The sequence below is a fragment of the Staurois parvus genome, unplaced genomic scaffold (assembly GCF_062004578.1).
Source record: "Staurois parvus isolate SC_StPar_1 unplaced genomic scaffold, SC_StPar_1.0 ptg000116l, whole genome shotgun sequence".
In the NCBI taxonomy this organism is placed as follows: Eukaryota; Metazoa; Chordata; class Amphibia; order Anura; family Ranidae; genus Staurois; species Staurois parvus.
This window is the reverse complement of record NW_028317912.1, coordinates 5,089,542-5,105,176: the sequence shown is the minus strand read 5'-3', so window position 1 is coordinate 5,105,176 and position 15,635 is coordinate 5,089,542. Positions and strand designations below refer to the sequence as shown.

The 15,635-nt window shown below is 40.9% G+C and overlaps 1 protein-coding gene across 2 annotated transcripts in view; it reads right to left on the bottom strand.

Moving 5' to 3' along the window:
* The window catches only part of ACP1 (acid phosphatase 1), a 38,795-nt gene that overhangs the window by 12,444 nt on the left and 10,716 nt on the right, over window positions 1–15,635 (bottom strand). The window contains exons 2-4 of one of the 2 annotated variants that reach the window (XM_089671972.1): window positions 10,895–10,968; window positions 1,691–1,804; window positions 195–256 (exon numbers count right to left, since the gene is read on the bottom strand). In XM_089671972.1, the coding sequence (XP_089528098.1) occupies window positions 195–256; window positions 1,691–1,804; window positions 10,895–10,968 (250 nt within the window). Of the gene's footprint in view, window positions 1–194; window positions 257–1,518; window positions 1,633–1,690; window positions 1,805–10,894; window positions 10,969–15,635 lie in introns of both variants that reach the window. The other variant, XM_089671973.1, reaches the window with a different exon arrangement.

Genomic DNA, 15,635 nt, shown 5'->3' with positions numbered 1-15,635 from the left:
GGAGGAGCAGTAGAATATGAAAGTTGGGATGAGAAATGAACGAGAAAGGAATCCCTTTAAAACACATTACAAAAATGAGAATAGGCCCCTAGCAATCGCCTGAAGTATTTTACAAATAATAACAGCAACCAAGTCTAGGATAAACTAAAACACAAACAAAAACTGACCATGGAAAATTAATGTAACTTACTAACCTTAGATTACTTTCATCCATGCACAAAATATAATCATAGGACATGAAATCTTCTTTTGTGATCTGAAATTAAAGTCATATTTCATCATTACTGCAGTTATACATCACAAATACCCTGAAGACAACTTTCTTAGTGAAAACAAAGTTTTTTAATTACATTTTAGGCTTCCTATTACACTCAGAGCCTGCTTAAGTGCCTTCAGTTTTCCATACTCAGTGACCATAGACAGTAAGCTCTCTCAGACCAGCCCTCACCATGACAGAATAAATCCCAAAGGGCATACTCAATACTAAATCTGCAATACTTTAACAGCAATATTCAGGTTAATCACATGACTTAGAAATACTGTGTGTGGTTAGGCAGTCTAAGAGCTCATACTGTATACGATTAACAAAGCACAACAAAGTACAATGAAAGCATATAATAGGCATTGAGACTGATTTACTAAAAGAGAAGAGAATCTTCATTCAATAAATTGTGGGAATATTTACTTCAATTATCTAATTAAAGGATAAGCTCACCTTTGGGAACATGTTACATGCTCCACCCATTTTTAGGATGGAACATGTTACATGTTCCAAATGCTGAAGCAGCTGCCCAACCCATCCCCCCAATCATTGACAAGTACGGGTAGAAGTTCCCCGTACTAGCCGTCACCTTTTAAAAACAGCAGGGCCGTGCAGGTCCCAACAGCCTTAGCAGCTGTCGGCTTCAAGTTCTCAGAGTCTTCTTGTCTGTATATCGGCTTGCCTGTACATACCATACTGGCAAGCAGAGATATTGACAGGTCTGCAGGAGACCTGCATGGCACCAGTGATCTGCTGATCTGGTGCAATGCTTTACAGGCTCTCGCAACCAAAAATAATAAATGCACATTTACATGTAAAAAAGAAAAGTGTATTAACATCATGCGCTATCCTTGATGGATTTTTCAACAGGACTTCAGCCAATTCATTTTGGCACCATTAGAAAGCCAGACGTCCTTGGACCTAAAGAACTAAAGAGGGTGAGGAAGGGATGTGCTTTACACTGCATCACAAACATGAACTATAATGCCTTCACCATTTTAAGTGTTGCAAAGGCAAGAATTCTCCCATAAACTTTCAGTTTCCCGCTGTCAATTGTGTAATGAAGATTTAAAGATGTAAATAATGGGATTGGTTGTTACACCCAGAACACATTTCTTGGTGTGATTATGAAAGCGAATGAAAGAATAGTAGACACTACCCAGTGACAGAAACCAGAAATGTGGGACAGACAGCCATGCAAATTTGGTGAAAGGTCTGTAAAGCCAGAAACTCAAAACAAAATTTCTGTCCTATACCTGCCGTGCTCTATGCGATGTTTCAGTATCGTGGCTTTTTAAGCACTTTATGGCCCTTGAATCTGGGGAGCAACCCACGTTCCAGTGAGATGTGGCTGCGCTGTCTATGGACCACTGTAACACAAAACATAATGGATAGAATTCAATAACGGATGAAATGGAGGTACATTACCTGCCTGGCTGTGTGACTCATGGAAACGCCGTGCCTCCTCATACAACTCTGGCCTCGATAATCAGGTGGGTTTCCTATTTCATAAGTAGATGTGGCTGCGCTGTCTATTTTCCACTAGAACAGAAAGACATATGGTCTATTGCTTGAGAACACTTCTTTCCATTACAAAAAAAAAAAAAAATGGTTTTACAGAATACCTATAGGACAAGTACCCACTTTGCAGTTTGATTTGAGTCCATACAAAATATATGGATGCACACAGGAGCGGTGAGGGAAACCTACCTGCACCAATACCATGCTGTGACACAAGGTAAATCCGCTTCACAGGTCTGGGGATTTGAAATCTCTGCATCATTCTCTCCTAGCAGGGATGACAGTACAGGCTCGACAGCTGATTGGTCATAAGGTGGAAGAGCCACACACCGCAACCCAGCCACTACACAGAATGGTGAAGATATGGCTTCAGCCTAAGCTCCTTCTGACAAAATCACTCTGACATGTTTTGCTGCACCCATGGGGCTTAATACAAGGACCAAGAAGAATAAGAAAGGATAAATACAAATAAAAAACAAAAAACAAAATCAGAAAAGAGGTGAGAGATAGACATAGCACATAAAACACATACTTGTTGCCTCCAGTGGAGACTTTCAAGAATATAAAGGCTATTATTAAGTCAGAAGGAGAAGTACAGCCAAAGCTCATTTGACTGTACTCCTGTGGATCACAGACGTGCAGTTTGTTCTGCACTCCTGTGACCAGTTTTCAGCTGACCGCGAGCTGAAGCCCGCTGTCGGCTGATGTCACTCAGCCAGTCCAGGCTGGGGAAAGATCCCAACTTTAAAGTTATGATCCACCCCAGAGTCTGGAGCAGCAGCTGGCTCAGCCTCTCAGTGATCTGCAGAGAGCCTGTGCGGCTAGCTAGAGGCTTCCCCTCCACAGCCCAATTTTCCAGTGAGCACAAGGGGAAGCAGAACAGACAGCGATGACCGACTACCAGTCACTGCTCTCTGCTCAGAGCGGCTGTGAGAAATCAGCAATCATCGGTCCTGTGATCACGGAGTTCACACTTTGAGCCAGTGGGGACAGATGCAGCATCCACCTAGGCAAGTATGATTTGGGGGGAAAAAAAACAAACAAACCCCATACTTCTCTTAATTCCTATGCCTCATGAACACAGGACAAGATAATTCTCCTAGAAGCCTGCCTCCTGGCAGCAGCGTTTTGGCCAAAAAAGCCCACACCTGATGCCTGTAAAAGTGTTTAAAACTTTTAGCCACATTTACCTACGTCAAGCATTTGGGCGTCCATTTCATTTACCAGAATAAACAATTTTTTCTGGCCATTGAAATAAATTAACGCTCAAGCACTAAACACAGCTAGCGTTAATGCATGTTTACATGCATCAAGAGATCCTTTGCCAAATCTCTGCTGCTCCTGGATGCACTGGCAGTGGGGGTTTTTTTCCTGTCACTAAATGTTTGTGTGTGCTTGGGCACATAGGCTAACATGCAGGGGAGATTAGAGCTGTAAAAAGGTCCCATATGCATAAGGCCTTCGTCTTGAAAGTCTTCACAACATCCAAAAATGTTCCTATACACAAAATGATTATGGTTTTTCATAAGGTGGTATTAAGACTTGAACAACAATCTTTACACATTTGGCCTTACTTGTCATTACCATATATCTGCTTCTGTAGACCATGTCCACCTATACTAGATAATTAACTGGATTCCCAGACAAATATTTCAGACCTAAAATCTAGAAGCTCAGCTTTGATAAACTGAGACATGCCCATCTATGAATGGCCATATTTACTTCTAGCTAACAAACTGGCAGGAATAGGCTGACTGCACAAAAACTGGATTTTTGGCTTATTTAAAAAAAAAAAAGACAGTAAGTCCCCTCCTATATAGCACCTCCCCTGCAGGCAGGGCCTCAGTTTTTTGTAGCAAGCCATAAACCACAATATAGAGGGGAGGGATCTCAGTGACCTGTGATGTGCTCCAAAGAATGGATTTCACAAGTAAGCCCATAATACAGCTTATATATCCTACATTTTGGGACGCAGGATGTTAATCATTACAAACAGAGCACTGAACATTAGGGGAGGGAAGCAGTGCAACAAGCTACATAAACCCAGAAAAACAGGAAAAGACCACACAGCAACCTGAAAAAACAAAAAAACTGCGATCAAAAGGACATGTGTACTGTAACTCTACCTACCACCTCGTAAAACATTGTAAACCAAACACCAGTCGAAGGCACAAGCTATCTTTTTTGTCCCTCGAAGTACAAATAAAGTCCAACTGCCAAACATGGCAATCCCTATAGAACCCTAAAAGGCTGAGCCATATCTAAGTGTGGAGAGCCTTGTCCTCTGGCTGAAAATATAAAGTTCCAGTTCAAAAGGAGAAATGAAACCACCATAGGTTTAAAAAAAAAAAAAAAAAAAAAAAAAAGGAAGGAAGGACAGTTGAGGTTGAAAAAAACCACCCTACCATGATTGAGTTTTAAAAAAAACTGCTCCCTACAGGAAAAAACAGCAACGACCTTCCACGTCAAGGACAAAAAGGGAAAAGCTTAAATTGGCTCCATGGAGAGTTTTTTTCTTAAATCTTAAGAACAAAATTGAGATTGCAGAGATGGCAGGGTGGTCTGGCCGGAGCAGCAATGTGTGTGGCATCCTGAACAAAAGGCATGCACCAAGGAATGAGAAGCACTTGGACAGCCAAGTCCAAACTCTGCCTCTTGGATTGTACTCCCAATATTCATTCTCCTGGGCCAAACTAGGGCTATCAGAATCTCCAACTCTTGTTTCCATGCGAATCCTGCAAAGCAAACTTTGGAAAAAAAGTCACCAGGTCATCCCTGGGGCAGAAAAAAAAAAAAAAGGTCATTTACACATTGGACTTGACGTCAAAAGATGCTCTTCCTATGTGCTCCACTGGCGGAAGAGCTCTTTGAACACCTCCAAGTGCAGAGCCCTCACCACTGGCAACAACTGTTGCCGACTAAGGAAGTTTGACTGCCACCTTTCCACTATTGGGATTAGCAAAGTGAACAGAGTGGAGACATGAAGCTCTGCCCAAGACAGAGCGAGAACCACTTCCTTCTGAGCTACCCAACATCTAATGCTCCACGAAGATATATGTACGCCAAGACAGTGGTGTCCACTGGCCGATGCCTTACCAGGAGATTATACAGCTGTGTCGCCCAAAGCAGGAGAACCATGCAAATTGCCTGTAGAGACCTAAAGCTTTGCAATTCAAAAGGTGATAAACTCTTCCCCAATCCATTAAGCTGGTGACCCTTGTCAGCACCTTTCCAGATAGAGGAATAAAGACCGACCTGTCTCCAGCAGCTACAAAAGCATCTACAAGTTCAGAGACAGAAGCGTGCTGGGTTTTAAGGACAACGGAAATTAACAATTTTGTCCTACTAACCCTTGCCAGCAGAACATTCCAGTGCTGTGGCCTGGAATGAAACTTAGCAAGGGAAGCGCCTTGAAAAAGAAAACCAACCTCTCCAAAAGACCCTCATGCAGAGATGCACCAAGATATTTTTCAGCTTCCTGAGAGAAGCAACCCGATTTCTCAGAACACATTTCTCCATAGGGAGAAGAATCATTCTGTCTGGCCTCATCAAGGCCTAATCCTTTGGACATCGAGAAATGAGCCAAACCTCCCCAGAGCATGCATCATGAAACACGTTATGCTTCAGAAGATGAGCAGATTGCTCTTACAGAAGCACTCTTCCAAGTATTCTACAACAGACACTCTCTGGGTCTGCAGAAGGATTTTGGAAAAACATTGGAGGGCCGTGGCCAGGCTGAACACCAGGGCCACAAAGTGAAAATGACAGTTCTGTAGAACTCTCCTGTGAGGGGGAAGTTCAGCCATACAAGTATGCATCTTTTAAGTTCACCAATACTAGGAAATCCGCTGGTTGGAGAGAGGCTATCACTGAAGGCCCTGATTCCATTAAAAATATCTGCACCTAGAGAGACCTGCTGATATGCTCTTTACTCAGGAATGAGACAGACAAACCATGTCATTCAGTTTTGGAACTGGAAAAGATTTGAATAGAACCCACAGAACATTCTGTCCTGGAGAACCAAAGCGAACACCCTCAAAAGAAGCGGATCAAAAGAATCTATTTTGCAGATACAAAGAAGACTTGAAACAGGAAGTGGAGATAGGGAAAACCGAAAAAAAAATTCTAGCTTGTACCCGCAAACTACAATACAGCAGACCTCTCAACTGCCATCTCCCCCTGCCAATGCCTTGCAAAGACCAAAACATTCCACCACTCCAATAAGCAGGAGGTGTCCTCTTCAAAGAGCAGAGGTCTGGGGAGTTTACTTTAACACATCTTTTGGACTGAGGTTTTCAACTTTACATCAAAGACCTGGGAGCAACAAAAGAAATGACTTGTGGAAGAAGAAAAGGAAGAGATCAACAGATCCTTGAATTTTGTGCATACCCTTCCTCCGAAGTGATACAAGAGAGCTCTAACCACCCAAAATGTTTAGGATACTCACCTCTGCCCAAACATTCCATACAAAAAAAATTTTTCAGCAGCTTCTTGCAGGGTAATTCTGCAAAGCACATGACCAGACACTTTCCAGTCCCATCCACAGGATCCCACTTTCCTCGGGAGAAGTCCAATCTTCACCGCTCATGACAAGGAACACACCAGATGGGTCAGGGAGAGGTTTAAAGCAGGGTTAGGTTATATACATTATCCCAAGCTTTGAACATCTCACGGAGCACTGTTTAATCTATCATCCGAAAATGAAGAGTATGGCACAAATGCAAACCTACCAAGACATGGCCGTCCACCTAAAAACTGACGGGCAAGGAGAGCATTAATCAGAGAAGCAGCCAAGAGGCCCATGGTAACTCTGGAGAAGCTGCAGAGATCCACAGCTCAGTTGGGAGAATCTGTCCACAGGACAACTATTAGTCGTGCACTCCACAAATCTGGCCTTTATGGAAGAGTGGCAAGAAGAAAGCCATTGTTGAAAAACAGCCATAAGAAGTCCAGTTTGCAAGAAGTCATGTGGGGAGACACAGCAAACATGTGGAAGGTGCTCCAGTCAGATAAGACCAAAAGTGAACATTTTGGCCTAAAAGCAAAACCCTATGTGTGGCGGAAAATTAACACTGCACATCACCCTGAACAAACCATCCCCACTGTGAAATATGGTGGTGGCAGCATAATGCTGTGGGGATGCTTTTCTTCAGCAGGGCCAGGGAAGCTGGTCAGAGTTGATGGGAAGATGGATGGAGCCAAATACAGGGCAATCTTAGAAGAAAACCTGTTAGTCTTCAAAAGACTGGAGACTGGGGTGGAGGTTCACCTTCCAGCAGGCCAACGACCCTAAACATACAGCTAGAGCTACAATGGAATAGTTTAGATCAAAGCATATTCATGTGTTTGAATGGCCCAGTCAAAGTCCAGACCTAAATCCAATTGAGAATCTGTGGCAAGGCTTGAAAATTGCTATTCACAAACGCTTTCCATCCAGTCTGACAGAGCTTGAGCTATTTTGCAAAGAAGAATGGGTACAATTTTTACTCTAGATGTGCAAAGCTGGTAGAGACATACCCAAGAAGACCTGCAGCTGTAATCACGATAGGTGGTTCTACAAAGAATTGACTCAGAGGGGCTGAATACAAATGCACACCACACTTTTCACATATTTATTTATAAAAAAACTTTGAAAATCATTTATTATTTTCCTCCCACTTCACAATTATGTGCCACTTTGTGTTTGTCCATCACAAAAAATGCCAATAAAATTCATTTATGTTTTTGATTGTAACATGACAAAATGTGGAACATTTCAAGGGGTATGAATACTTTTTCAAGGCACTGTATTATGACTATGGGTGCTAAAATATGGAACAAAATGGTCCATAAATAGGCATGTGTATGTATATGAATGCTGCAAGGTAGGGATGCTGTGAAATTGTACAAAAGAATATGAAACATCTTTGGGGGGTTGGTAGCAGTTTTATAAACTGTTATAAGTGCTGTTTTCAATGAAAGCAAGTATTCATTAGTTTTGTTAGTGCATAGACCAATGCAACTTTGCCTTCAGGTGCATGCAGCTTGCATTCAAGGTGCTTCCGAGACCCCTCATAGTTCACCAACAGGTGCTTATCCATGCTGTATCCACCTGCTTCTAGTTGCATTTGCATAAATTACTAGATAAATATAGGTGGCGCCAGAACAATGATAATAATATTAATCCTGTTAGTATTTATAACAAAAAAACAGCTGCAAAGTCTACCCTTAGTGAAGGTGTATACAGATATAAAAATAATAGACTGCGCTAGTAATCAAAAACATACATAGAAAGTGTCCGTGAAAAAAAACATAACTAAAGCCTATTAAACCCAAAACATATCATAACAAAAATTTAAACAATCATATAAAGTCCCCAAAAATATTTGTAGTGAAGATAAATAAAATTCAACGAAATCCACCACCAAATAGACTGAATAAACTCACCAGAGCAATATGCTGATTATGTTATAAACCAGCATAAGCGCTTTTTTGCTCTGGGAGCAATGATCTGTAGCCAGTTGAAACACAGCTTTGGTTTGGACAAAAAAATTTCCTCTAATCCTGGAGCAATACTCTGCAGAGGACTCTGACTCTGTAGATCCACTTCATGCATATCCCATCTTATACAAGGGGTATTGGAATGGCCACTCGGATTAAAAACTTCCGCTGAGGACGAATGCCGAAACACGTAGGGTGGGGCTTGAGTGGTGTGAGGTCAGTGCGTTCCTAGAATCGCTACAGCGCATATGTATTGGCATCTGACTTGGCTGATTATGCTGGTGTCGGTTGGACACCATTTTTTGTAAGTGTGTTTAGTATTAAAGCAACATTTTTAAGAGGTACTGCACCATGTGCTTCTGTTTTTATATATTCTGCAGATCACCTTTTACTTTACATAAATTAGCAAGACAGGCAGTAGCCATGGATATGATATAATCAAATGCTTAGGAAAGTATTTACAGTTGAAGCTCAAATCTCCATTGATAAGACATTGTTTGCAGTTCCCACCTTGAATTCTATGCACCGTAAAAGGTGTTGCAGCATTATAAATTCACAATAAAAAGATAAATCTAGATCTTAGAGATTACACAAAGTAAGCCATATTTTATAATATTGGAGCAAAGTATTATAGTGGTGTTCTTTACTCTATTAGACCAGCAATGCTCTTCTACGATTCACTTTGGTTGGAGAGAGCACAAGCACACAGCATAACAACGGCTAAAGCAAACAAGTACAGCAATAATCAAGATGGACATCATGTTTTGTAATTGGTTATATAAAAGCCATTTCATTAAAAATAGGTTTTTCAAAGATTGAGGTGAAAGCAACATTGATTTACAGCAGCCAACTAACCTGCTAGCACTTATAGGAACACCATATTTGAGTGGCAAAACTTGCCAACAGATATGTCATAACAATCCTATTGTCTGGCTGTATTCACATTTGTAAGCTAGCACAAAATTGTGCCATAAGCATAGGACAGCCCACTGATTTCAATGGGATGCCCAATGCGCAGCAAAGCAGCTCATGTACCTTTTTTAACCTGCATTTTGTCACATTTAACATGCACTTTTTCCAGGAGACAAATGCACAACCATTAAAAGTGTTTGGAGAGCCATTAACAATGAATGACAATGCAAGTGGTTTTTAGGTGCAATTTCACACGTCGTCACAAAATGCTAAAGTGTGAATGCAGCCTCTGAATTGGGTTCTTAATTATCTGGCAGCTGTCCACACACAAAAACGACAGCATAATGATGTTAGGAAAGCGGAAAGCAGCATTTGGCACTTGGGCCAGCAAAGTTGTGCAATGTTTCTGGTTCATGGTGCAGCACAAAATTCTGATGGATGCCTACATGACCATGTTCTATGTGCAAAACTGCAGAAATGAAGAATTTGAGGTAGCTTTGTCCTATTTTGTGTCGTGTAAATATGTACAGATGATTTGTTCCACAAAAATGTTCAAAGGCCTCTTAAGGACTGAATGTAAAGCGACAGAAGTCTATTCATCACTCAGAGGAACAAGAATTACTTTGCAGTGGAACAAATGAAGTTTTCCAAGATGTTTATTACATCTGCATTTCTTGTAGCTTGTGTGCAATTCTGTCATGTGCAGCAGCTGTGTCTTTTGATGTGCTACATCAGTGTTTCTCAACCTTTATTCAGTCAAGGCACCCTTTAACATTATGGACAGTCTTCAGGCACCCCATTCTAAAATGTGAAAACTATTCTAATAGTTTTGTATAACACAGCAACATCCACACATGTAGGACATCCAACATTAGAGGTGATTTATTCTTCCAAAGCAATTACACTTTTGCACACTGGTACTGACTAGTATTCCAATGTTTCTCCTCTTCCCTAGTTTTTATTCATCACTCAGCTAATGTGACCCCAGCAATGATGGAGAAGGGCAGGGGAGGGGCAAACTAGGATGCTGTGCAGGCAGCCGACATCCTCCTTATCCCTTATCAACTGATGACATCAATGGTTGTCAGGATGCCGGTGGCTAGAAGGTAGTAATGGTGTACAATGAAAACCTGTAGCTTTGTGTAACTAAAAGGCAGGCTTGTTTCACCTGCTGACTTGTATACAAGTTTTGGGCAATTTTTAGACATTTTGACAAGGCACCCCTGAAGAAACCTCAAGGCACCCCAGGATGCCTGGGCACCCTGGTTAAGAAAGGCTGTGCTACATGATCAAAATATGTGTCTTGCCATTAAAGCATAATAAATCCAACAATCTAGGCAATCTAACATCTCAAAATAATAAATGGAACTCCAGCCAAAATGTTTGATTTCTTAATTTGTTAGTAGGGATGGTTAGAACCTCCGTCAGGTTTTTCCTGTATACATTCCTAATGGACTTCCACATACTTCCTGCCCTAGTGACCTGTCATTGTAGAGGAAATGAGGGGGGAATCTCCTTATCAGGAAAACACAGAGCAATAAAACCTGACAGAAGTTCAAAACCTTCCCTACTCTACTGAAACAAAGTGTGATTTCTATCATCCTAATTCCTGTTCTGATGATCACAGTTTTTTAAATGTGAAGCAAGAGGAGATCTCTCAGCAGCAAATCTATCCCTGCTATCAAAACAAGCATTTATAAGACAAACCTAATTGCTCACCTCATGTGATACACCCTGATCAGATACCAACTTCTGGAACACTGCTTCTGCTATTGGAGACCGGCAAATGTTACCTTGAGAGAAATAAACAGTTTTATCAGTATTTCAGAATTCTAATATAACCCAGTTAAAAACTTCATTCTAGTGTACACACTGCCTGTTGGTCTATTATTAAGCACTGCATATGAAAATTTTCACAGGCAGCTAGTGGGTTGAGTTCTCTGCTCCTTTATAGACACTTTGTTTCCACTTGTCAACTGCTGGAAAAAACCTGTTGTCTACAGAACATACAAGCTGAAAGAAATATGCGCAAGTGAGTCAGAACAGTAACTCAACCCTTATTGGCTCGATGGGAGATTTCAATAGCAACAGTGTGCATCAAAGTTCTTGTGCTGTGCTCTTTAGCGAACTCAGAATGTTTTGCAATCCCAGATATTGCCTTGTAAAATTAGCAGTGACATCATCATGTGCTGTACAGTCTGTGCAGAGAGCAGAGCTGTGGGAAGGCCAACCTACAGAAGGGGTGCAGACAAGATCTGTCACCCTGTACAGGAAGAGAACAGCAGCGATGGGTCTTTATTACAGAAGATCCTGCACAGAGGCAACGTTTCACACTGGATTACTGCACGGATCTAGAAGAACACCAAGATTCAAGGAAGAGCACATATGATTATTATGCAGAACAATTTTCTTATCCTAGTGCTTTAAGCACCTCACAATGCAGATGCTGGACAGGAAGAGGAAGAGCAGGTGACCAACCAGAGGACTGCTGCATTATTGATGTGTACTTTTTATTTTTTCAAAAATGTGTGTGTTGCGTTGGTTAGGAATTGTCATGAACTTTGAGCAAGGGTTCCAGACAATGGACAATTCCTGAACACAGCTCTGTTACACTGACAGTGTATATTTATTTAAAGCACTAATATAGCTGGGTTTGTCACTAGATTTAAAAATCATTTTAAATCTTTGCTCAGCTAAGTGGTACTAAACGTTTTGAATATTCACAGAAGTGTTTTAAAAAAGGATGAGAAAGTTTGTTTTCCCCCAGAAAATTATTATAAATACAGTTACATACACATCTACACCATACCAATTTCATCAAATGCAGCATGTAGAGCGGAAGGTGCTACACATGCAATTAATTTATCATGACATACCTCAAATGACCCAACTAAATCAGAATCTTATTTAAAGTAAAAACAGCGACACAGCATAATGAAGACCTCTGGGGATCTCCGTTTCAGGTAAGTATAATATATAAACTAACAATGAGGGGGTAGACAGAAGTGGATAATATACTAAAAGTACACTCAACCATTAGCTACATTTTGTTTACAAACTTTTATTAAATTTTGCAAGAAAATCACTGTAGAATACAAAATACACAGACATAGAAAAGTACATAAAAAAAAAAAAAAAGAATATTGTAAAGCACTGAGCAACCTGTTGGCGCTATATAAATCCTGTATATTAATAAAATACAAAACGACAAAAAAAAAGAAGAATTATACATTATGTATGATGAAGCCATAAAAGTTTCAGAAAAAAGAAAAAAAAAAAAAAAAAAAAGTCTTATAGTCTTAAATCCAAAGCTCAGCATATGTTGAAGAAGAACTGGATACATACACTAACTGGCCACTTTATTATTAGGTACAACTTGCTAGTACCGGGTTGGACCCCCTTTTACCTTCAGAGCTGCCCTAATTCTTCATAGCATAGATTCCACAGCTTTTGGTCCATATTGACACGGTAGCATCAAGCAGTTGCTGCAGATTTGTCGGCTGCACATCCATGATGGAAATCTCATCCATGATGCGAATCTCCAGTTCCACCACATCCCAAATGTGCTCCATTGGATTGAGATCTGGGGACTGTGATGGCCATTGGAGTACACTGAAACTCATTGTCATGAGCAAGAAACCAGTTTAAGATGATTTAAGCTTTGTGACATGGTGCATAATCCTGCTGGAGGTAGCCATCAGAAGATGAATACACTGTCGTCATAAAGGGATGGACATGGTCAGCAATGAGGGACGCAGTGATATAGTGGCAGCCGAAATGCATTGTCTGAAAACCGTGTGATCGGCATTTTCCAGACAGAAAAAAAAGATGCCGATAATGGCCACCGATAAACGTGCAATTTTACCACATTCAGGATGCGTTTTTCATCGGTGATATGACTCCAAAAAATGCATTAAAAAATGCAACACGTGTGCATTTTTGCTGCGTTTAAATGCATTTTCGGCCTGGTTCACACCAATTCAGCTTGCGTTTTCTGATGCATTTTGCGTTTAAATTTTTTTTGGCCAACTTGTTGTTGGGCAAGTTAAAAAACGCAAAACACATCAAAAACATGTCAAAACTTCTGGTTTCGGTCTGGAATTTTCATTTCTGTGCACCACTATCAGCAACAATACTCAGGTAGGCTGTGGCATTTAAACGATGCTCAATTGGCACTGAGGGGCACAAAGCGTTTCAAGAAAATATCCCCCACACCATTACACCACCAGCCTGAACCGTAGATACAAGGCAGGATGGATCCATGCTTTCATGCTGTTTACACCAAATTCTGAGCCTACCATCTGAATGTCGCAGCTGAAATCAAGACTCATCAGACCAGGCAATGTTTTTCCAATCTTCTATTGTCCAATTTTGGTGAACCTGTGTGAATTGTAGCCTCTGTTCCCTGTTCTTAGCTGGCAGGAATGGCACCAGTGTGGTCTTCTGCTGCTGTTGCCCATCTGCTTCAAGGTTATAACAAGGTTATTTGAGTTACTGTTGCCTATCATCTCGAACCAGTCTGCCCATTCTCCTCTGACATCAACGGGGCATTTGCGTCCACACAACTGACGCTCACTGGATATGTTCTCTTTTCCAGATCATTCTCTTTAATCACTAGAGATAGTTGTGCGTGAAAATCTCAGTAGATCAGCAGTTTTTGAAATACTGAAACTAGCCCACCTGGCACCAACAACCATGCCATGTTCAAAGTCACTTAAATCCCCCTTTTTCCTCTGATGCTCAGTTTGAACTTCAAATCGTCTTCACATCTACATGCTTAAATGCATTGGGTTGTTGCCATCTGATTGGCCGATTAGCAATTTGTGTTACCAAGCAATTGAACAGATGTATCTAATAAAGAGGCCGGTGAGTGTACATGCTTAGTATAACATAGGAACCACAGATGATGCTTAACAACTTGCCCTTCAGAGAAAGCATCAAACGATTCTGGCGCTGGGCACAGAGGTGAGTGAAGATGTCCATTCACCTCTATGCCCTTGGAAGACCGGAGCGATGTCACTTCCGGTTCCTGCTATTTTTTTTTTTTTAATTTTAAAGCAGTAGATCAATGCTTTTTTTGATCTCATGCTTTACATTGCAGAGGAGAGATGAGGGGTCTTATTGACCCCATATCTCTTCATAAAGAGAACCTGTCACTAATTATTTCTATCACAGGGGATGCATGCATTCCTTGTGAGAAGAATAAAAGTGATTAAAATGTTTTTTAATGGGAGTAAAAAAAAATTAAATACATTTTTTTAAAAAGTTTAATGTGCCCCCGCCCCCCCGTGCTCCCACGCAGTGGTGAACGCATGCGTAGGCCACAGCCCACATATGTAAACGGTGCAGACATTTTTTAAGCATCATCCATGGAGATTTTTAAGTACCATAGTTGGACGCCATTCCACAAGCATGCGTGACATGTTGGGTATCTATTTACTCGCCATAACATCCTTTCATATTTTACAAAAAAAGTGGGGTATATATTGGGGATTTTTTTTGATCCAAGTGTATTTTTTTAATAAAAAAAAATATATTAATTTTTAAAAACTGCGCACGTCAGTTTTCAGCCAAGTGCATTTTGAATTTTAGTTTTCGGCACCAGAATTTTCATTTCGGTGCACCACTACTAATTTCTTCATAAATTTAGGCCAAAATGTATTCTGAACAAAAAAACCCCAATACGTGTAAATTAATTAATTTATGTGAAAGTTATAGCACCTGCAAATAGCGGTATATATACACTGGAATTTTATTTTATTTTTTTTTAATACTAGTAAAGGCAACGATCAGCAACTTATAGCGGGACTGCGGTGGGCATTCTGACAGTAGGTGGGAACTGACTACGTGCCACTGACATCCGCAGTGACACTAATACAGTGATCAGTGCTAAAAGCACTGACACTGTACTAATGACACTGGGCAGGAAGGAGTTAACATCTTGGTCGATCAAAGGGTTGCGTTTTACTAGGGAGAGACATGCCGTTTTGTATCTCTGCTGTGTAGAGATACACAAAATAGCATGTCCATGCTAACAGGAGAGATACCCGTGTTTACACACAGAGCTCTCCCGTCAGCTTTCCTCCACGATCGCCAAGTGCCGGCCGGGACCCGGTGACTGACATCTCTAGCCAGCAAGAGCAGCGCAGGGTAGGGCGGCGAACGCGCCCCCGACCTGGGAATGCAAATCACGTATATATACACACGTGATTTTGCGCAGCCCTGCTGTCCTATGGCAGCACTTATGTTATAAGGCAGAGGGAAAGCGGTTAAGACAATATTGGTCACATCAAAAGCATATCAAGGATCAAATGATAAAACATATTTAAGACAGAAAAAATGGGTCTATTCTCATAGCAAGGGTCGCATTTATTATTAAAGTGTGGCACTGGGTTATGTAAAGTATATTTTTTTCCATGAGCATAATAGAGTCTAATCTAGACTTAATCTGTGAGACAGG